This window comes from Mytilus galloprovincialis, chromosome 8 (genome assembly GCF_965363235.1).
Source record: "Mytilus galloprovincialis chromosome 8, xbMytGall1.hap1.1, whole genome shotgun sequence".
Classification (NCBI taxonomy): Eukaryota; Metazoa; Mollusca; class Bivalvia; order Mytilida; family Mytilidae; genus Mytilus; species Mytilus galloprovincialis.
The window spans coordinates 19,859,615-19,883,974 of record NC_134845.1 but is presented as its reverse complement, the minus strand read 5'-3'; the positions used below and the strand labels follow the sequence as shown (position 1 = coordinate 19,883,974).

The following is a 24,360-nucleotide window of genomic DNA, read 5'->3' as shown; positions in this document are numbered from 1 at the left end:
TTCAGTGACCACTTGAAAAAAAAGTTCAGATTTTTTGTAATGTTGAATTCTCTCTTATTATAAGTAATAGGGTAACTATATTTGATATGTGCCTACCTTGCAAGGTCCTCATACCTGTCAGACAGTTTTCACTTGACCTCGACCTCATTTCATGGATCAGTGAACAAGGTTAAGTTTTGGTGGTCAAGTCCATATCTCAGATACTATAAGCAATAGGGCTAGTATATTCGGTGTATGGAAGGACTGTAAGGTGTACATGTCCCACTGGCAGGTGTCATTTGACCTTGACCTCATTTTCATGGTTCAGTGGTTATAGTTAAATTTTTGTGTTTTGGTCTGTTTTTTTTTCATACTATATGCAATAGGTCTACTATATTTGTTGTATGAAATGATTGTAAGGTGTACATGTCTAGCGGGCAGATGTCATGTGACCTTGACCTCATTTTCATAGTTCAGTGGTTATAGTTAAATTTTTGTGTTTTGGTCTGTTTTTTTCATACTATATGCAATAGGTCTACTATATTTGTTGTATGGAATGATTGTAAGGTGTACATGTCTAGCGGGCAGATGTCATGTGACCTTGATCTCATTTTCATGGTTCAGTGGTCAAAGTTAAGTTTTTTGAGTTTTGATCTTTTTATCTAATACTATATGCCATAGGTCAACTATATTTGGTGTATGGAAATATTTTATGATCTTTATGTCAGTAGCGCAGGTTTCTTTTGACCATGACCTCATTTTCACGGTTCATTGCACAGTGTTAAGTTTTTGTGTTTTGGTCTATTTTTCTTAAACTATAAGTAATAGGTCAACTATATATGTTGTATAGAAGCATTGTTCGCTGTACATGTCTGCCTGGCATGGTTCATCTGACCTTGACCTCATTTTCAAGGTTCATTGGTCTTTGTTTAGTTATCTTGGTTAATGTTAAGTTTATGAGACAGTTGTAATAAAGCTTTATACTTAGGACTATCAACATAATATCAATGATTAGTATAGAAGGCGAGACATTTCAGCGTGTGCACTCTTGTTATCTAATACTATATGCAATAGGTCATCTATATTTGGTGTATGGAAATATTTTATGATCTTTATGTCAGTCGCGCAGGTTTTATTTGACCGTGACCTCATTTTCACGGTTCATTGCACAGTGTTAAGTTTTTGTGTTTTGGTCTATTTTTCTTAAACTATAAGTAATAGGTCAACTATATATGTTGTATAGAAGCATTGTTAGCTGTACATGTCTGCCTGGCATGGTTCATCTGACCTTGACCTCATTTTCAAGGTTCATTGGTCTTTGTTTAGTTATCTTGGTTAATGTTAAGTTTATGTGACAGTTGTATTAAAGCTTAGCTTTATACTTAGGACTATCAACATAATATCAATGATTAGTATAGAAGGCGAGACATTTCAGCGTGTGCACTCTTGTTTCCCAATTATATATAATGTCAAAGTATCCACTAGGGACGAATATTTTATTATACCTGAATAATTTAATTTTGAATGTAACACTTCTAATCTGATTGGCTGACATCATTTTGTTTATCAGCCCATAGAAATAATTTTGTCATGTGACTGTGACGTCATCAACGTTTTTTTCATGATTTACTCCGGTTTGAAATGTATTTAAGAATTAAATTATAAGAAATGACTGTAATATTTTTCTGCCTATTAGAAATAACATAAAAAATGTGGTGCACACTTTAAATAACCCACGTATTCAGTGTGCACCACATTTTTGATGTTATTTCTTCATAGACAGAAAAATTATGACAGTCATTCCTTAAATGGAATAGAATCTCTTCTTATTCTTCTTGAAACTTGGATGGGCTTTGGTTGGAATTAGCCAATCAGAGTTTAGTTGAGAAAGACTTAAGAACATGCTAGCATTTTATTTCTCAGCAATTAAAACTCATAGCTTAATGCTTTACATACATGTCACTTGCATGTTCATCTGGTTGTGTGACACCATGTGACAAAGTCACATGTGTTCTTTTCCATCGATGTTGCTAATTCCAGTTTGCTAAAAAAAAATATTTATACATGTATTGTCATACACATGCAAAATTTGATTGGATCCTGTATTTCCCACAAAATATAGTCAACAACATGAGTGAGCGAGGATATAGTTGAGGAAAATAGCTCACGGCACAACCCTGTGCTTAACTTTGATTACAAAAACTACTTATCACATTCTGATGTGTATTTTTGGATGAGCTGTTATTTTGAACTTCAAATTCTATATTTTAGAAATGAACACAGAATAATTCCATGGTTGTTTAAATATGTGGTTTGATGGGAAAAAGTAAAATCACAAAAATACAGAACTCCCAGGAAAATTCAAAATGGAAAGTCCCTTAATCAAATGGCCAAATCAGATAATAAAACACATCAAACAAATGGACAGCAGCTGTCATATATTCTATTAAGTTTTAAAGTTTTTTTCTTGTTTAGAAAAAGTAAAAAATGGATAAAGACCTTTATAAATACTATTTTGATCAAGAAGTTATGCAATACTCAGTTCTGAACTCGATGCCTTTAAATTCTTTGAAATAAGCTTCAAACACTCTCTTGTGGTGGCGATGATCATGAGTTCGTGCACTTCTGGTAAAAATGAGGTTGTTCATCAACAATATCAATTAGTTAATTTTGTAAATTAGTAGCCTATAATTCAGATACTCAATACTGTAAATTAAAAAAAAATAACACATCAAACTACTAGCCAAAATGACACAATTATCATTAAAATGTAATGCAAATTATGCAATTGTCTTGTTTGTTAATACGTGCAACGTCACATGAACATTTCAATATGTTGAATATGCATAAAAACATTTTAAAGTACATAAAGTTAATATATGCCTTTATAGTTACATGAGAAGTATTGTTATGATTTACCGATTACATGTTTACTGAGATTTACGGTACACGTGTTTGAAATGTGATTTACAGTATACATTGTTCCATAAACAGTAGTAAAGAACATAGCGTGCAACACATTTATTGCAATTTATGGTTCAGGATGTCTCCAAAAAATATATAAATGCAAATCCATTATTTAAACGTTAACCTAAATAATGGCTAAATTTAACTACAATATTATATAAAAAAAATACTTCATTTGTTCAAAAATCATTCTTATCAAGACGACTAGCCCAAAGCATGCTGAAGTGGTGTTAAACTACTGTCAGATAGGAAGGATCATGTTTATTTGGGAATGAGTGCTTGAAGTTTTAAGCCACATTAAGTAAGACTTGGAATGTTAAATCAAGGGCATGTTCATTTGGGGCCTGAATCCTTGCCAATATCATGGCCATGTTAAGTATTAAGGCATGTTTATTTGGAGAAAGTCATCAACATGCTAAAAGAAGATATTAACAACCATATTAAATGGCTTCTTATATAACCTTATGTGGAGCCTGATAAGATTCGTATAGTATATCCAATAAGTGCAACATTGTCAAACACAAGTTTTAAATTGCGGTCACTAATAATATTAATTTATTGCTAATTAAATGCAACTTTTCCTCAGAATCATCTCCTCTTGGTCAAGGTATTTAAACTTTTGTTAGTTCTATTGTCTCACTGAATAGATACAATAGCTGTTGTTCTCAATGGGACCTTGAAATCCATTAAACTCATTGATTAATTTCAACTGAGTAAAACAAATGGCACAGAGAACACAATTAGTAGGAGTGTATTTCTTTTAGACAATAAATTCAAATTAAAAAAATCCCACCTGCTCTTTCTCAAAAAGATTTTTACAGTGTAGTGTACTACCAGTGAGACAAATAATATCAAAATTATAGAAACTTCTACCAGCTCTAACTCAAAATATTGCCAATTCTGTGGTAAGGGGTCTAAAATTCAGTTTGACAGCTTCAGATGTACTAAAATTTGACCTTTATTAACTGGACCAAATCATTACTTAACATAAAGATTCAGCTTCCAATTTTTTTTTAGATTGGTAACTGCTTGTTATTAACCTAGTCATGCATCAATGTTATAAGCAAAATAGATGTAACAGTACAGTAACATTATTTTGCTTCATACTTACTTGTTCTACAAAATTAATCTCAGCAGATTAATCTGTACTGTAAACGTATTCTAATTTAATCAACTAACTCGTGCATAATAAACAAAATGTCAAACATCTTATTCTAATTTAATCAACAAACTCGTGCATAATAAACTAAATGTCAAACATCAGAGCAAACTCAATCAGGAAATTTAATTTCATTATTTTCTAAGAATTTTGACATGTTTAACCTAGTTTATTTTGGCATAATAAAGTTGCACTATTCCACATTAAGATTCATCATGTTTTGATCATGTTGATGTTATAATCCTGGCTTGATATGATTGGTTTTTTATGCCCCATTTATGGGCATTATGTTTTCTGGTCTGTGCGTCCGTTCGTCCGTCTGTTCGTTCGTCCGTTCGTTCGTCCGTTCGTTCGTCCGTTCGTCCGTCTGTCCCGCTTCAGGTTAAAGTTTTTGGTCGAGGTAGTTTTTGATGAAGTTGGAGTCTAATCAACTTGAAACTTAGTATATATGTTCTGTATGATATGATCTTTCTAATTTTAATTCCAAATTAGAGATTTAACCCCATTTTCACGGTCCACTGAACATAGAAAATGATAGTGCGGATGGGGCATCCGTGTACTGGGGACACATTCTTGTTTTCTGTAAAGATTAAAATGGGATTAACATGTTTCGAAAGTCTTTAAAAAAAAGAAAAAAAATGAGAACACTCAGAGAAGTGTACTTATATATAATTTCATAATCTTAGTTTTTTTTTCGACACTATAATCTATTACAGTAAAAAAAAATGTTTGTATGATATTATATGGTCACAGTAATTAATTACAAATGGAATGAAATTTTCTCATTTATCTATTGATGTATTATGGACCTGATTGTCTACAACTTTTCATATAACATCATGATAATGCAAAGAGTTTGCATCATTAGTCTTTGACTTTCTATGAGCTTTGAGTGTTTAAAAAGAGGAGACAATAAACTGACTATAATATAAAAAACAGAAACACAACCATTATCATGAATTTACTGTTTAACCCTCTTGCTGCAGACCGTTTTTTAAGGTTGTATTTCATATGCTGGAAAATATGACAGCTCAACGTATCATGATGTAACATGCCAAACAACGATGTCATTCTAAATATGAGGTCACGACATAATGACCATTACATTTGGGACCCATTGGAGAAAAACATAACACTGTTTAATCTTCGGTCTTTTAATTGAAAGAGATACAGCATTCATGAGAAACTTGAAGTTAACTATGGACATATGTGTCCCTCTGGCAGCAAGAGGGTTTAAGTTTACTTTATAATTATATTATTGTAAATGCTTAGGGTAATAGTGACATCCTATACTGAAGTTGACCCTAGATATAAAAGGTAAAAAAGCAACATTGTAACTCCTGCTGTATTCTCAGCATTAATTCTTTTCAATCATTTTGTTGCAGTTGAAATTCTGTGAAATATTTTGACGCAAATGTGATAATATAGTATCATCAAGGGCAAATAGTGCGAACTTTTTGAACTGATTTAAATATTTCAACACTTGCAATTTAAAAATAATGAAAATATTGAGTACATGTACTATAACTTTATATAAAAAATGATAACTAAGGTATAATCATTATTATTATCACATTGCTATACTTTGATTTTTCTATTTTATGGGGTAGTTATATCAGTTGTTCAATTATATCTGTTTTGAAATCAAATATTATATCGACATATAAGGATTGTGTGAGACATCGCTTTCAAGTCACTTAGCATATGTCAATAATTTGTATAGTCTGATACAAATGTTGATGTCCCATTTGCACTAAACATGCTTTAAATGTATATATAGTCTATAAATTACTTTAGGGCATCTGTTTCAAAGTTATGTTTTAACAATCCACTGTCATTATTATTTCTAAAAGTAGAATATTAAGGTATAATTGTGATACTACAAAGCCTGTTGGGGCTACATTAAGTTATAAATATTGAATTAATGGTTTGATAGATCTCATTACTGTAATTGATAGGATGAAGTTTTTTACTGACAAGTTAAGGGTCAATCAAGGTCAAGGTTAATCACGTTGTACTTCTAGAAGATGATTTCATGAAGAAAAAAAATGGTGAAAAAGAATTGTTGTAACCAAATGTCTTATAGACGATTATAGTCGTAAAGAATTTTATGATTTTGCCTGTTAAAGTTCCACAAGTCTTATTTAAAGGTTTTGCTCATAGTTTAAGTCTGTATTATAGTGACAGACAGCTGTTAACTTCTATATTGTCATTTGGTCTATTATGGAGAGTTGTCTCGTTGGCAATCATACCACAAATCTTCTTATTATACGCCTGTTTACAAGACGTATTATGGTATCCCGTTGTCCATCCGTCTGTCTGTCTGTCTGTCTGTCCACATGTCTCACAATAACTCAAAAACGCTTAATCCAGTTTTTATGAATGAGACGGCTTATCATGCGCTCATGGCGCAGCTCTTTATTTTTATATTTACAAACTAATTTTAGCAATATGCTGTCAATGAACTTAGTGTGATGTTGGACCTTTTGAAAGGGATTGCAGCCAACTCACTGAGCTGTACATGAAATTTAGACACATTAAGACTAAGTTAAGGCTATTATGTAAGTTTTATTTTTATTGCAGATAGATGAAAAAGAACTACAGATTCAATATAAACTCTCCCAACAACTTCATTCTAAACAGAATCTGATTGGAAATAATCTGACCAATCAGAGAGAAGAACTAAACATGCTCAAGGTACAACTTAAAGAAAAAGGAAGCATCAGCACCCAATGCTTAGAATTGTTACAGCGTTTACAACGTTTAGAGGTAATTATAAACAGTTTAATAACAAGCTATAAATCCACCATTTTTCTACAGAAGAAAATGTCTGTACCCATTCAAGAATATGACAGTTGTTATCCATTCGTTTGATGTGTTTGAGCTTTTGATTTTGCTATTTGATTGATGCCCTCCATTTGGAATTTTTCTGCTCTTGTCAATTATGTAAACCAAAATTATCTTGATAACAAATGAGTGTCTTTTGTTTCTGCCCTCCCCAAAATGCAGTTGCTTTATATTATTAATCTATTTACTTCGAGCTTATATTATTTATGTGGAACTTAAATTTTCATTGTTTTCATGGGTGTTATGTGAAACACAAGTTTAAATGCTATAAGTATAATTGCATTCTCAAACAATGAAATTAAGTATTAAAATATTAAATACAAATTTCCCCAATCCACAAAAATAGGTAACAATAAAAATAGATAAATGTACTTTATCCAATTTAGACTTGAGTTTACACAGTAACAGGTATATATATAAGTTTTTTACCAGTATTTAGTCTTTCCATGAGTCTGTCAGCCATTTTTGATTCCAAATACCAAATTAATTGCTTTATGTCAGAACAATAGAACCTTACATTGAAATGGTAACATTTGATATAAAGTTAATGTGATATGAAGGTTGTTATGTCCAAGGTCATGGTTAAAATGTGTGCAGGAAAGCTAGATTCCAGAGGCTAAATCAATATACTGGTCCGAGACCACAATTATTTCGTAGTGCATTTCTTTTAGAACATAAATGAAAATTAAAAAAATCCCACCTGCACTTTCTCAATGAAATTTTTACAGTGTATTGTACTTCTTTTGGGACAAAGTAGATCAAAATTATTGAAAACTTCATCGGCTCTAACTCAAAATATGGACAATTTTATGTTTAGAGCGTCTTGAAATCTTTTGATAGCTTCCGAAGTGCTAATTTTTAACCTTTTTCAGCTGGACCAAATTACTAGTTTCCTTTAAAATTCTGGACCCATAATTTTTTACAGTGTAATTTCACCCCGCTGCTTACAATTTGAGGCATTAAACATGGAGAAATAAATTTGAAAGGGGTATAAAAATTAATGACAAGTAACCCACTGCCAACACTAGTAGACTGTTTAAATTCCTCAGTCTTTTATGGAAAAAATGTTCATCAGTAAGTTCATTGTATTGACAGATTGTGGTGTATCGTGATTTTTCATCAATACTAGAAAGTAACTATGGGAGTGCCATTATGATAAAAACTTGAATTCTCAGGAATTTAGTAATAAATCACAGCTTCTTGAAGTTCGGCATCAAGTTTCATGTGGGTCAACACGGATTACTGTATGACGATTTTTCAGATTGACATTGCACATCAACAACTTCGTAATTACTGAATACTTGTATATATTTACATATAATCATGATAATGGCCATGTATGACATTTTTAGTGCAGTGTTTCACAGGAATTAATAATCGTTACTTTATGAAATTTGCAACCAGGCTTCATTTTAGCATGCTATACACTATGATGTGTTTTTACATCCATTTCACATCAACTTCCTGTTAACAGAAAACTTATAGCGGGAGTGAAATGAATTAACCATTGCAATGAAAAGCATCAGATTTTATATTAAATCATAGAAATTAAGAGTGGAATACAATGACTAAGTTTGAATTGATGCCATGAAATGAATAAATGATATGTGATGTCTTGCACTCTAAACATTATTCTAGTATAAGATTATTTGTTAACATATTCAGTGTTCTCCCAAGAAATTCATATAGCACAATGGAAATTAACATAGGACTGGATTTCCAAAAAAATAGCAATAGGACCCTTATACATTCTGTTATATAATCATTCAAGATAGCACCATGCATGGTAGAAAATATGACACAGGGGTACCATGGTGCTTTAAGGCCCTGGGGAGAACACTGATATTTTTTAAAATGTATTATCCATAAAAATTTGAAATAATTTCATTGATATTCAAATATATCAAATGATTTACTGGTGTAAAAGATATTACATTTGTAATAGCTTTTATGTTCACTAGTTTTTCTGTATTTTAATATTATTTCTTTGTAAATTTTTAAATAACCTGCAGTTAAAAGTCAGGAAAATCATGCATGAACAGATATCCATTGAATTAAACTCAATAAAGAAAAAATGAATACATAAATATAATTTTTTTGGACTGCCAGGTGCCAGGTGCAGTAACTGACTTTAACCCTGTGAAGTCATTCCAAAGCTACAGATATTTATTTTTTTTTTTTTTTTTTTTTTTTTTTTTTAAATTGATCATACTTTATAGTCAATTTGGTTAGTATTTGTTAGTTTTTTTAACTGTAATATATACATTTATAAATCATTGTAAATTATAATATATCCAACTAAAACATAATCAATACAGAATGATCAATAAATCTGAATAGATGAAAAAAATATAAAGAATAAATAAATAAAAATCACAGAAATTTGGAATTTTGGAAAAAGCAAAAAAAAAATAAAAATAATAAATATATTTTACTTACAGCATTCATAATGTAGCTTGCAGGATTTATTTATTCAAATATTTGCGTACAGGCAATAACCTAGAGGAACATACATGTAGTTATAAACATAGACTAAAACATCAAGCATATATATAAACCAACATATAACAGTATCAAATCATAACATAGGTGGTGATGTGGATAAGGAAAGAAATGTACATAAAAATAATTCCGGTACATGATGTACCAATTTTTATACGACCGCAAATTTTGAAAAAATTTTCGTCGTATATTGCTATCACGTTGGCGTCTGCGTCGTCGTCGTCGTCGTCGTCGTCGTCGTCGTCCGGCGTCCGAATACTTTTAGTTTTCGCACTCTAACTTTAGTAAAAGTGAATAGAAATCTATGAAATTTTAACACAAGGTTTATGACCATAAAAGGAAGGTTGGTATTGATTTTGGGAGTTTTGGTCCCAACATTTTAGGAATAAGGGGCCAAAAAGGGCCCAAATAAGCATTTTCTTGGTTTTCGCACCATAACTTTAGTTTAAGTTAATAGAAATCTATGAAATTTTGACACAAGGTTTATGACCACAAAAGAAAGATTGGGATTGATTTTGGGAGTTTTGGTTTCAATAGTTTAGGAATAAGGGGCCAATAAAGGGCCCAAATAAGCATTTTTCTTGGTTTTTGCACAATAACCTTAGGTTAAGTAAATGGAAATCTATGAAATTTAAACACAATGTTTATGACCACAAAAGGAAGGTTGGTATTTATTTTGGGAGTTTAGGACCCAACAGATTAGGAATTAGGGGCCAAAAAGGGACCCAAATAAGCATTTTTCTTGGTTTTCGCACTATAATGTTAGTATAAGTAAATACAAATCTATGAAATTTAAACACAAGGCTTATGACCATAAAAGGAAGGTTGGTATTGATTTTGGGAGTTTTGGTCCCAACAGTTTAGGAAAAAGGGGCCCAAAGGGTCCAAAATTAAACTTTGTTTGATTTCATCAAAATTGAATAATTGGGGTTCTTTGATATGCCGAATCTAACTGTATATGTAGATTCTCAACTTTTGGTCCCGTTTTCAAATTGGTCTACATTAAGGTCCAAAGGGTCCAAAATTAAACTTAGTTTGATTTTGACAAAAAATGAATCGGTTGGGTTCTTTGATATGTTGAATCTAAAAATGTACTTAGATTCTTGATTATTGAAGTTTTTTTGGTCCAGTTTTCAAATTGGTCTACATTAAGGTCCAAAGGGTCCAAAATTAAACTTTGTTTGATTTCATCAAAAATTGAATCCTTGGGGTTCTTTGATATGCCAAATCTAACTGTGTATGTAGATTCTTCATTTTTGGTCCTGTTTTCAAATTTCAAATTCTACATTAAAGTCCAAAGGGTCCAAAATTAAACTAAGTTTGATTTTAACAAAAATTGAATTCTTGGGCCTCTTTGATATGCTGAATCTAAACATGTACTTAGATTTTTGATTATGGGCCCAGTTTTCAAGTTGGTCCAAATCAGGATCTAAAATTATTATATTAAGTATTGTGCAATAGCAAGTCTTTTCAATTGCACAGTATTGTGCAATGGCAAGAAATATCTAATTGCACAATATTGTGAAATAGCAAATTTTTTTTTAATTAGAGTTATCTTTCTTTGTCCAGAATAGTAAGCAAGAAATATCCTATTTGTGCAATAGCAAGAATTTTTTTTAATTGGAGTTATCTTTCTTTGTCCAGAATCAACTTAAATCTTTGTTATATACAATATACAATGTATATACACTTTTTACTACCAACTGATAAATTTAAATAATCTTTACCATTCAGTGATAACAAGCAGTTTTTTTACATCTTAATATTTTATGATGTATTTAAATGAGTAGTTATTGTTGCAAACTCCATTAGAAATTTGAATTGATATCAGTTTTGAAAAAGGGAAACGGGGATGTGAAAAAAAAGGGGGGGGGGTTAAATTTTTCTCATTTCAGATTTCATAAATAAAAAGAAAATTTCTTCAAACATTTTTTTGAGAGGATTAATATTCAACAGCATAGTGATTTGCTCAAAGGCAAAAAAAACCTTTTAAGTTCATTAGACCACATTCATTCTGTGTCAGAAACCTATGCTGTGTCAACTATTTAATTTTAGATTTAAAAAGTTTGAAGAAGAAATCTTTAATTGATTTGTAAAATCTTGGCATTTGTTTTGTGTAAAAAAAAAACCATGTAATGTCAAAAATTTGATCACAATCCAAATTCAGAGCTGTATCATGCTTGAATGTTTTGTCCATACTTGCCCCAACTGTTCAGGGTTCGACCTCTGCGGTCGTATAAAGCTGCGCCCTGCGGAGCACCTGGTTTGATAATCAACCTAGTCTTTTAAAATTGGAAGCCAGGGGTCCCAGCAGATATTGGCCATATGAAAAGGTTTTCTTTTAAAAAATAAATTCTTTTCTAGTGCCAGAGATTCTTTGAGGTAGTTTTTAAGTCCTGTAAAATTTACCTTTTTTTCACAGAGTTTTGTTCTGTAAATATAGAATTTTGTCAGGAGTATTATTAAGTTTTTTATCATATTATTTCTGTTGTTACCTAAATTTCCAAATAAAATAATATCTATATTAAATGGAATCAATATTTGTGTTTGGTTATAAATCCAATCACCAAGTTCAATCCATAAATCTGAAATTTTATGGCATGTCCAAAATATGTGCTCAATATCTTCAATAGCTTCATTACAGAAAGTACATTTATCTGATTGTTTTATCTTAATTTTAAATAAAAATTCATTTGTGCCTATGATTCTGTGCACTATTCTGTATTGGAACCAATGAAGTTTAGAGCTTTTTGTGGTGTAGAAAGACATATTATGCACTTTTTTCCAATCAAAATTTTTATTTAATCTTAGAGACCATTTATCTTCACAACTAGGCCTTGTACTACTTTTTTCTAAGAAAACATTATACATATCTTTTGACCCTCAGGAAAATCATGCATGAACAGATATCCAATTAAACTCAATAAAGAAAAAATGAATACATAAATATAATTTTTTTGGGACTGCCAGGTGCCAGGTGCAGTAACTGACTTTAACCCTGTGAAGTCATTCCAAAGCTACAGATATTTATGTCCTATTTTAAGCAATAGACTTTATTGCCATGTTGGGTCTTCTGTTGATTAGCCAGGTCTACCAGTGATCAGAAATTAGTTGGAAATTGTTGAAATTTCTTATAATTTGTCGAAATGTAGATTTTACAAAAAAGTACCATGCTTAATATTTCAAAAATATAATTAAAAGTATTGGTTACCAAACTATTTTTTAAGTTTTAAAAGTCAATCAAAATAGAACAATTTTGCATACATTGACTTTTCATGATAAAAGAGACTTTAAAAAGAAATCTATGAGATAGAATTTTAAAACTAAATAGTATGAGAAGATAGAAATTATAATATGCTGATTATAAGTAAAAATAAAAGAGGGTTCCACCAATCATATTATCATTATTTCTTTATGAAAAAATTATTATTTGAGTTATCTCCCCTGAAATAAGTAAGATTCAAACAAACTCAAATACTTGGTCTTATAATGCAATAGATAACTTATTTTTCTTTATTAAAATGAAGTCTTATTGCTCAAATATCCCAAAATTTGCATATTTAAGCAAAGAACTAGGCTGATTGCTAACTGCTATTTTACAACTCCAGATGAAGGTATATGTGTAATCTACCTTTAATCTGATCCTCAATCAAATAGTTCCAATGTGTTTGAACATCTAACTTTGACTGAATAGTTGACCTAATATTATTATGATAAGTTGTAGCAATTACTTCCGTCAATATACGCCAATTCAAATTTGACTCAATTACCTGGAATAGTTTGATTAGCCTTGATCTTACAATTTTTAGCTCACCTGGCCCAAAGGGCCAAGTGAGCTTTTCTCATCACTTGGCGTCCGTCGTTGTTAACTTTTACAAAAATCTTCTCCTGAAACTACTGGGCCAAATTTAACCAAACTTGGCCACAATCATCATTGGGGTATCTAGTTTCTAGTTTGAAAGGTGTCTGGTGACTGGCCAAACAAACCAAGATGGCCACAATGGCTAAAAATAGAACATAGGAGTAAAATGTATATTTTGGCTTATAACTCTGAAACCACAAAGCATTTAGAGCAAATCTGACATGGGGTAAAATTGTTTATCAAGTCAAGATCTATCTGCCCTGATATTTTCAGATGAATCCGACAATCGATTGTTGGGTTGCTGCCCCTGAATTGGTAATTTTAAGGATAATATTCCGTTTTCGGTTATTATCTTGAATATTATTATAGATAGAGATAAACTTTAAACAGCAATAATGTTCAACAAAGTAAGATCTACAAATAAGTAAGATCTACAAATAAGTCAGCATGACCAAAATGGTCAGTTGACCCCTTAAGGAGTTATTGCCCTTTATAGTCATTTTTTACGAATTTTTCGTAAATTTTTATAATCTTTTACAAAAATCTTCTCCTCTGAAACTACTGGGCCAAATTTAACCAAACTTAGCCACAATCATTATTAGGGTATCTAATTTAAAAAAATGTATGTGGTGACCCACCCAAATAACCAAGATGGCTGTCATAGGTAAAAATAGAACATAGGGGTTAAATGTAGATTTTGTCTTATAACTTTGAAACCAAAGCATTTAAAGCAAATATGACAAGAGGTCAACTTGTTTATCAAGTAAATATCTATCTGCTCTGAAATTTTCAGATGAATTGGACAACTGGTTGTTAGGTTGCTGCCCCTGCATTGGTAATTGTTATGGAAATTTTGTCGTTTTTGGTTATTATCTTGAATACCAGTATAGATAGAGATAAACTGTAAACAGGAATAATGTTCAGCAAAGTAAGATCTACAAATAAGTCAACATGACCAAAATGGTCAGTTGACCCCTTAAAGGAGTTATTGCCCTTTATAGTCAATTTTTAACAATTTTCATTAATTTGGTAAATTTTGGTAAGTTTTTATTAAAATATTTTCCTCTGTAACTAAAGGGCCAAGTTCATTACAGATAGAGAAAATTGAAAGTAGCAAGAATGATCGGTAAAGTATGATCTACAAACACATCACCATCACCAAAGCACAATTTTGTCATGAATCCATCTGTTTCCTTTGTTTAATATGCACATAGACCAAGGTGAGCGACCCTTAGGCTCTTAAGAGCCTCTGGTTTGCATACTGACTGTACTTTACAAATATAATACAGGTAAATAAGTTCATTTTCCTATTGTCTGTCTGTGATTCAAGGTAATCAGTTTATATACAGCAATATACTTTTAATTTTACATTGATTTTAAGTGTAATAAGTTAAAGATGTCACCAAAGCCTGTAAAATAAAGATTGGGTTTTCCCAAAGCCTGGTTCACTTTGCACTGAAGACTTTTTATTTTTGTACGGAAGTGGTAGATAGATCTATATCTGCATCAAACTTTTACTAAATGTGCGTGATTTGGTGCAATTTGCATGTGATGGAATGTATTGAATACCAGTTTCAGGTCTGATTGATCAAATGAACGAGTAAAGATAATTGAATTACAATTAGATTAGTCTGGTTTGTCTCCAAGCTACACAGATATAAATCTTCTATTCTTCTGAGACACAGTTTTATTGTCTCAATGTAAGGCTTGTCTTTTAAAGTATTGAATATTTTTCCTTTGGTTGTCTCAAGTTTTTTCTCTCTCCTTGACAGAGTAAAATATGAAATTTAGGTATGCAGCTGTTTCCTACCATGGAACCAGGGGCGTTAACACTGTTTTTAAGTTTGTGATTATGTCAGTTTATAGGGAATCACTAGTGGTTTGCCATTAGTATTTTCTTAGCAAGTTTAAGCACTTAATTGCACATCTCAAATCCATAGAGATTATCCCAGTCATCTATATACCGGTACTCCTACATCTAAGATCATGAAGATACACGAACATCAGAATAGTTGTCTAAAGCATATTTCTTTTAAACCACTTTAATTAATGGCTATTTTATGATTTGCATTGCAGAAGGAAGTCCAAGAACAAGACAGCATTTTAACAGATCTCAAAGAGCAGTCATGCATGAAAATGAAACAGTTGGTGTCACAAGAATGATAAAAGTCAAAGATCACAGTTAATGCCATTCAGATGATATTTCTACAAAAGCCATAACATTATTTTGTTGATATTCTAGTAATGTTAATCAAATTAGACTAAGATCAGGAAATTGTGCAATATTTTTTTATGAGGCATGCAAAACATTTTGTGACATTTATCAAGGTACATTGCATTAAATGCACTGAAATGATACAAGACATCATGATGATATTAATTCTACACAGTAGTACAAGTAAAATTGTCAAATTTCTGTTATGGTGATTAAAAAAATGAGAGAAGAAAAAAATGTGGGCAATAATAAAATGTTAGGGATAAAAAGACAGACTGTGAACAGCAAGCAGAAAAAATGACAAATTTACAATTAACAGTCAACAAAATACTTCACAGAAAATTTAAGATCTAACTAAACACTGGGTTAGATAGGTACATCAGACAGGTGCTTGTCCCACTATTGGCACTCCATATAATTTTGTTTAAAAGGGGGTTGGTTGTTAACATGGTCAAGAGTAAAAAAAAAAGTTGTGCATATGGATTCCACTGTTGGTTATAGTATTTGTGTTGTATAGTTAAGTTTTCTGTGTTTTATTGTCATTCCGTCAGAATTTTCAATCTAATGCCTAATGCCAAAAACTATACAAAAAATTGTTGTAAATTCCTTTTATCTTCTCAAAACTGTTTTTGAAGGTCAAATGCTTGGGTTCAGAGGTCAAAGTTAATGATTCAGATTAATTTCAATCTATAATTTGAATTTTGTCTCTACCAATCTAGGCATTCCATATTAAATATTCAAATCAGTGCACCTTTTGTTACGTGCCTTTACCCAATTGCTCAAAAATTTAATATATTTACACGTATTTACATTTTTGCATTTCCATTCCCCACCTGTTTTGTCAGTAGATTCTCTATATTTATTATTATTTATTTATTTCAAAAGCAATTATTGATTTTTATACAACTACAGAGTGCTATTCATTATTGCAGGATAAGGTTTTAACAATACATTGTGATTGGCAAATGCTATTTCCTACATAATGTCTTTTCAACCAATGATGTTATTCTATTTTCATTTTGGCGTACAACAATGTACAAACAATGAAATTACATGTAGTCCTTTTGATTCTGAAATGGCAAGTTTTTTAATTACAAAATGACTGATTCAAGAAATTGAAATATAAAACCTTTTTTCCCATTTACATAAAACATGTCAATTAGATTTTCATCAAATTCAAATGAATTCCACAAATGTGTTTTTTATTAGTTTTTTTTAGTGATATTAGAGCCTAAATAGAAAATTATTACTGGATTTTGAAGCCTGATATGTATATATAAAAAGTCAAATTATATTTAATGTCTCTTTATGCTTATAGTTTGTATAGAGATAGTTTATGTTTTTTTTAATTGGGTTCCATGTGTGGTAAACCTAAATTATAATAGTGTTGAATTGATGGAAATAGAAGAAGACATTACTGTGTTTCCAATGACAAGAAAAGTCATTTATTTCTCATATAGTAAACATGAAAGAATTTTGTGATTAGATAGTCAATATATATTTTTCATAGCATTATGAATTACAGTAGTACAAAAATAAGAGCTGTTGACATTAATAGTCATTTTGAAATATCACTATTTATTTTTGACAATCATTTCCAGGATTTTCTGGTTATCTTAAAAAGTTTTGCTTATTACATATATACTATAGAAGATGGCATTTTACAACAAAAAACTAATGCAAGCATGTATATGAGGGGCCTGATGGTTGGGGGGGGGGGGGGGGGGGGGGGTGGTCTCATCAAAATTTACGAGTTAATTTTTTTGTAAATCAAGATTCAAAGAAAATAAATTTCCATGAACACGGATCACAAAAATATAAAAAAAAAATCTCTAGAAAAACGAATCACGATAGCAAAAATGTGCCACTCACATACTAAAATAACCCATCAGGCCCCTCATATATATACATGAGTATTGCATTACTGTTTTAATTGGTATAATATACTATTCAAAATCATTCCTGGTGTCAATAAATTAGGAAAAAAGACTTTCATGTAGCAACTGAATTATTTGTACCAAAAATCATAAGTTTAAAATATCTTTTTGTGATAGGATTCAAAGAAAATTGATAAATTGGTACTATGTGCCTTTGGTGATTTGATGTACTGTGGTTTCTTTTATTATCGTAGATTGAGGAAAAGTTGCATTTTTGTGGATGTTTTGCCCAAGTCATCATTCAAGCCTATAGAAAATTAAAAATTTGTTGAACATCTTAGTGTGTGGTTAACACAAAATCCACCAAGATTGGTATCCCAAGAATGATAATGAATCCACAGTATCGTGTTTGTATTAAAAACAAATTATTGGTAAGGAAACTAGTTTTGAGAAAAATCTTTTATGTGCTAGTATTTCAACACATATTGATAAAAAAATAATATTTCATTTATGAAATTTGTTCATACTTTCATATCAGCTGGGCCTAAAATAAAATATTGTTTGTTTCCCCAATCCCGACCGACCCTGCAAAAATGGTGCTACTCATAAAATTTTATAGTCAAAACTAAGTCAAATATTATTTTATTCATTTCTGATTTTCAGGGTTGCTGGATCGTCCAATAATGTTCAAGCTTTTTGGAAAAATAAAATTATTTCCCTACCTACCTACCCACCCACACCTGGCTCGGCAGGGTCGGGATTGGGGAAACAAACAATATATTAATCTAGGCCCTGTGAACAACATTATAGTTTCTGCAAGTATTTGAATCTATACCAGTGAATTTTGTTAACGAATTTTAAAAATTTTAAATCATTATTTGTATATAAAACATTATATATTTATTGAATATTTACATCGTTATTGTTATTTTGTTTTTTTGTAATGCTATTGTATGAATATATATATATATTTGTTATATAAAGTGTTGTGATATAATTGAAATGTGAATTTCAATTTTAATTATTTATAGGTATATAGTGCCGTCTCTTACCCGGTGTATATAAGAAGATTGACCAATAGATATACTTGACATAAAATAGCAGTTTTTTGCTATACGATTGATTTAGTGTTAACATATTTTCTTATTTGTATCAATAGCAATCTGTGCATCTCACAAGTTCATTCTGTAATAATTAAAATGCATGTATGTTTCATTATGTTACATTATTTTCATTGGCTAACAGCAATCTTGTGTCCTTCTGAAATTGACATTCATTCCACAATGAAATTTAACATTCATGATGACCAAGGGTCCTACAATTAAGTGCACAGGTAAAATAGATAAAAACTTGATAGAAATCGTGTTTTCATGATCCTAGCTAAAAAATGTATTTGTAAGTATTGAAAGCTTCTTTTTGTAATTTCATAGGGTTGTAAAATCCTTGACTGCGCACTTATTTTTAGAATGAAGTGCCTCTGCGCTTCATACAAAATGTTCTTCTGTTAAAAAAGAAGTATTCAATTTTTATATGAAATTATATTTATTTTAATTTTACACTAATATGGCAGTGTTAGTTTACAACAGCCTTGTCTGTCTGTCAGTTCTTCCTGTTTAACATTAACCTTATAAGAATCTTATAAGAATGCACTTTTATATATAATGTACATGTGTAAAATGTTGTGTGTTCTCAGCCAAGGCACTAAAGAGAACAAAAACTCATGACATTTATTTTATAAAATATGCTCAGATTCGTCTTTTTTCTATTCATTGATATATAAACTTATTTCTTTTTTTCATTTTGGTACAAATCATAAGTATTACTTTAAATCATTTGAGGAAGCAAGTGTATTAAATCTTAACCGTTCTTATGGCGGGATTCTTTTAGTTTTACATGTATTATATTTTAAAACGTTATGGCTAATGCATGATTAATACCATTCTTTAAATACGCAAAAGGAATAGACACAGGAAATATCTTTTTACTTGTAAGACTTGAAAATCTTATGCTTATGCTTTGGTCAGATATATGTTATGAAATTGCTCATCTTGTTGTGTATTGTATAGGTAGTTATTGTCCATTAGAGCTTTGTAATATAAAAAGTCTCACAAACTTTAAGATAGTCTCTAATTTGACAGCCCTCATAAGACTGCATCAGATATTCAGACATCAGATAGAAGGCAAGTAGATTATGCCACCCTGAAGCCCGCTATAGCCAAAGGTTAACACATTGTTCTGTTATTAGGCAGCTTAAATCATGTTTTTGTCATGACATTTGACATTTATGTGTGAGCTTCAAAGTACAATTTGTGAGATAAATTTGTATCATTTTATCATAATGCATTAGACATGGATGAAAGGTTTTATTGAAAAGACTGATACTAAGTTTTGGATGAAAGATTTTATTGAAAAGATTTATGCTATACATGTTTATTCCATTTGGACCATTTCAACACTTTTAATGTCTTAATTGATTGAAATGTATGGAACAAAAATTATTGACTACAAGTAAATTCTCTTAAGCCACTGAAATCATAGGAAAATATATGAAATTCTTTTACAAGACTTTACATTTTTACACACAGCCTGTTTATATCATATTAGAATAAAATTATTTTTTTCTATTCACGAAAATTCTTTTACTATTGTTGAAATATTACATTCCTTGTGACAGAATCTATCATATTTTAAAATTCAGGTCCTGATCCAGATATTTTATAAGGGAAGGCCTACTGGCTGACAAAGAGGGGACCAGCTCCAGTCATGCTTCAGTGATTCCCTAAATCAACATTGTTTTTCCCACAAAAGGGGGAGGGGGAGCACTTTCCCCCACCCCCAATTCTGCTTCTAAAAATCATCTTTCTGCTACAATTTTAAAAGATTGCAATATATGTACTAAATCTAGATCAGACAATGATTTAAATTTTTATCTGTAATCTGAATTTTTTTCTGTTATATGTGATTATCACCAGATTTTATAAATGTGTTAAGATGGATTATCCCATAGTCCATGATTCTATCCAATCATGGTTTTCATCTTTCCTAATAAAAGGTAAAATTACGCCATTTAATCATGTAGTAACTTTAGACATTATTGTTTGTACGACACATGACAACAACGAAAGAAGATACTAGTGGTTGAGGCCTTCATTTAATTGTTATGTGATATTGTTTGTTAATGTATTTGTGATTTGAAATGAAATAAATGTTATTTAATGTTTGTGTATTTTTTAGGTCTCTTTTTATACGAGAGCAAAAAATTGTTTGGCTTTGTATAATGCTATGATGGTGTCGTCTGAAGACACATTTGGTTTCTGGACAACTAGGGACCAAAAACAAGTTTTTTTGTAGTTTTAAGACAATAACTTGACATGTGTAAGTGTAATGATTCCTCTGGCATTGTACCACAAGGCTCCATATCACAAAGGGAAGGCTATGATTGAGCTGTTTTGGTGTAATTGCCTCAAATGTGCAGGAATCGAATAAAAAAGGGGTCAAAAACAAGCATTTTTCTACTTTCCAGACAATAACTTGTGTTATGGACCTCTCAAAACTCAAAACCCAATGTACAGGATACACATACATGTTTTGGCCTTTTATAGTTTACTCTGCAGTATGGGAATTGCTTATTGTTGAAGGCCACACAGTGATCTATAGCTGTTTTCTTCTATGTCATGTAGTCTCTGTTGGAGAGTTGTCTCATTGGCAATCCACAAAAAAATCTTTAGTGAATAATTTCAGTTAAGGTTGTGAAAAACTTATTTTTCATGGAATTGAAATGTTTAAAATACATACCCAAGTACCATACTTAATTTGAGCTCACAAATGAATACTGCCAGAATAACAAAACTTTTACTGATATTGCAGTATTGAAATAAGTTTGATTATGTCTCCTTAAACATTTAGGACTAAGTTTATATTCATTCATGTATGCACATCCTTAATAAGTTTCTACAACTGTGCAAAGTGTCTTCAATTTCCATGCAATCTGTTTGAAGGAGTTATGCTTACAAGGCACATGGATGGATAGAGAACATTGTTTCCATTTGGTGTACAGTTACTTAGTTTGTGCAATAAACACAATATTGGTTCCCTGCATAATACCAACACATTCATTCATTTTGCGCCTTTCCCAAGTCAGGAGCCTCTGGTCTTTGTTAGTCTAGTATGATTTTTAATTTTAGTTTCTTGTGTATAATTTGGAGTTTAGTATGACATCCATTATCACTGAACTGGTATATATATTTGTTAAGGGGCCAGCTGAAGGATGCCTCCCGGTGCGGGATTTTCTCCCTGCATTGAAGACTTATTGGTGAGCTTCTGCTGTTGTCTGTTCTTTGGTCAGGTTGTCTCTATGATACATTCTCCATTTCCATTTTCAATTTTATTCATAAGTTCAATACACACATGTTATTTGTTGCTTTGCAATGTGTTATTTGTAAACAGAAAGACTAGAACATGATTAGATATACTTCAATGAGATACAAAATGGTGATTACTGTAAATTTAGAAATTATTGCATGCATTTATTATTGCAATTTTGTCATTTTAGACTCGAATGTGATTTGAAATTATTGCGATTATAACCCTGTCACATTTTTTTGCAATAATAAAAACATCCTATTAATTTCTGAATTTACTGTACTCAAACTTATAAATCAAAATAAACAAACTGACAATACCACGGGAAAAAAAGGAATTAAATGACAAGCAACAGTACACAAAACTGAACAAAGAAAACTAATGACTGAGCATCATAAACCCCACCTAAAACTAGGGTTGATCTGATGACTGAGGTGCTCCAGGTGGATAAGCAGATCCTGCTCCACATACTGCACCAGTCGTGTTGGTCTAAAACTAGGGTTGATCTGATGACTGAGGTGCTCCAGGTGGATAAGCAGATCCTGCTCCACATATTGCACCAGTCGTGTTGGTCTAAAACTAGGGTTGATCTGATGACTGAGGTGCTCCAGGTGGATAAGCAGATCCTGCTCCCTTATTACACCATTCGTGTTGGTCTAAAACTAGTGTTGATCTGATGACTGAGGTGCTCCAGGAGGATAAGTAGATCCTGCTCCACATATTGCACCAGTCGTGTTGGTCTAAAACTAGGGTTGATCTGATGACTGAGGTGCTCCAGGTGGATAAGCAGATCCTGCTCCACATATTGCACCAGTCGTGTTGGTCTAAAACTAGGGTTGATCTGATGACTGAGGTGCTCCAGGTGGATAAGCAGATCCTGCTCCACATATTGCACCAGTCGTGTTGGTCTAAAACTAGGGTTGATCTGATGACTGAGGTGCTCCAGGAGGATAAGCAGATCCTGCTCCACATATTGCACCAGTCGTGTTGGTCTAAAACTAGGGTTGATCTGATGACTGAGGTGCTCCAGGAGGATAAGCAGAATCTGCTCCACATATTGCACCAGTCGTGTTGGTCTAAAACTAGGGTTGATCTGATGACTGAGGTGCTCCAGGTCAAAACCTAGGGTTGGTCCGATGACTGAGGTGCTCCAGGTGGATAAGCAGATCCTGCTCCACATATTGCACCAGTCGTGTTGGTCGAAAACTAGGGTTGATCTGATGACTGCGGTGCTCCAGGTCTAAACCTAGGATTGGTCCGATGACTGAGGTGCTCCAGGTGGATAAGCAGATCCTGTTCCACATATTGCACCAGTTGTGTTGGTCTAAAAATAGGGTTGATCTGATGACTGAGGTACTCCAGGTGGATAAGCAGAATTTGCTCCACATATTGCACCAGTCGTGTTGGTCTAAGACTAGGGTTGATCTGATGACTGAGGTGCTCCAGTCGGATAAGCAGATCCTGCTCACATATTGCACCAGTTGTGTTGGTCTAAAACTAGGGTTGATCTGATGACTGAGGTGCTCCAGGTGGATAAGCAGATCCTGCTCCACATATTGCACCAGTCGTGTTGGTCATGCAAGTTATAAGTATCATTCAGTAAGTCACACTGAAGTCAAATAAATGTAACAACACAAACTAGAGGCTCAAAAGAGCCTGTGTCGCTCACCTTGGTCTATGTGAATATTAAACAATGGACACAGATGGATTCATGAATCATCAAAATTGTGTTTTGGTGATGGTGATGTGTTTGTAGATCTTACTTTACTAAACATTCTTGCTGCTTACAATTATCTCTATCTATAACAGTACTTTCTGTGGAAAATGTTATTGAAAATCTTCAAATTTTAAGAAAATTGTTAAAAATTGACTATGTAGGGCAATAACTCCTTAGGGGGTCAATTGACTATTTTGGTCGTACTGACTTATTTTTAGTTCTTACTTTGCTGTACATTATTGCTGTTTACAGTTTATCTCTATCTATAATAATATTCAAGATAATAACAAAAAAACAGCAAAATTTCCTCAAAATTACCAATTCAGGGGCAGCAACCTAACAACCGATTATCCGATTCATCTAAAAATTTCAGAGCAGATAAATGTTGACCTGATAAACAATTTTACTCATGTCAGATTTGCTCTAAATGCTTTGGGTTTTGAGTTGTAAGCCAAAAACTGCATTTTACCCCATGTTCTATTTTTAGCCATGGCAGCCATCTTGGTTGGATGGCGGGGTCACCGGACACATTTTTCAAACTACTAACCCAAAAAGATGATTGTGGCCAAGTTTGGATTTCAGTCATGTTGACTTATTTGTAAATCTTACTTTGCTGAACATTATTGCTGTTTATAGTTTATCTCTATCTATAATAATATTCAAGATAATAACCAAAAAGAGCAAAATTTCCTTAAAATTACTAATTCAGGGCCAGCAACCCAACAACGGGTTGTCCGATTCATCTGAAAATTTCAGGGCAGATAGATCTTGAACTGATAAACAATTTTACCCTATGTCAGATTTGCTCTAAATGCTTTGGGTTTTGAGTTATAAGCCAAAAACTGCATTTTACCCCATGTTCTATTTTTAGCC

General features: G+C 31.9%; 1 protein-coding gene and 1 long non-coding RNA gene across 2 annotated transcripts in view; both read left to right on the top strand.

The window, feature by feature from the left end:
* Positions 1-17,248, top strand: part of LOC143085278 (uncharacterized) — a 97,820-nt gene extending 80,572 nt beyond the window's left edge. The window contains exons 12-13 of the mRNA XM_076261538.1: positions 6,689-6,874; positions 15,393-17,248. Coding sequence (XP_076117653.1) covers positions 6,689-6,874; positions 15,393-15,479 — 273 coding nt within the window. The 3' untranslated portion in view covers positions 15,480-17,248. The remainder of the gene's footprint in view (positions 1-6,688; positions 6,875-15,392) is intronic.
* A 3-nt stretch (positions 17,249-17,251) lies between these two features.
* LOC143085279 (uncharacterized) lies at positions 17,252-20,628 on the top strand. Its single transcript, XR_012981289.1, has 2 exons — positions 17,252-19,768; positions 19,808-20,628. It is a non-coding gene; the product is annotated as an uncharacterized LOC143085279 (long non-coding RNA).
* The last annotated feature ends 3,732 nt before the right edge of the window (positions 20,629-24,360 follow it).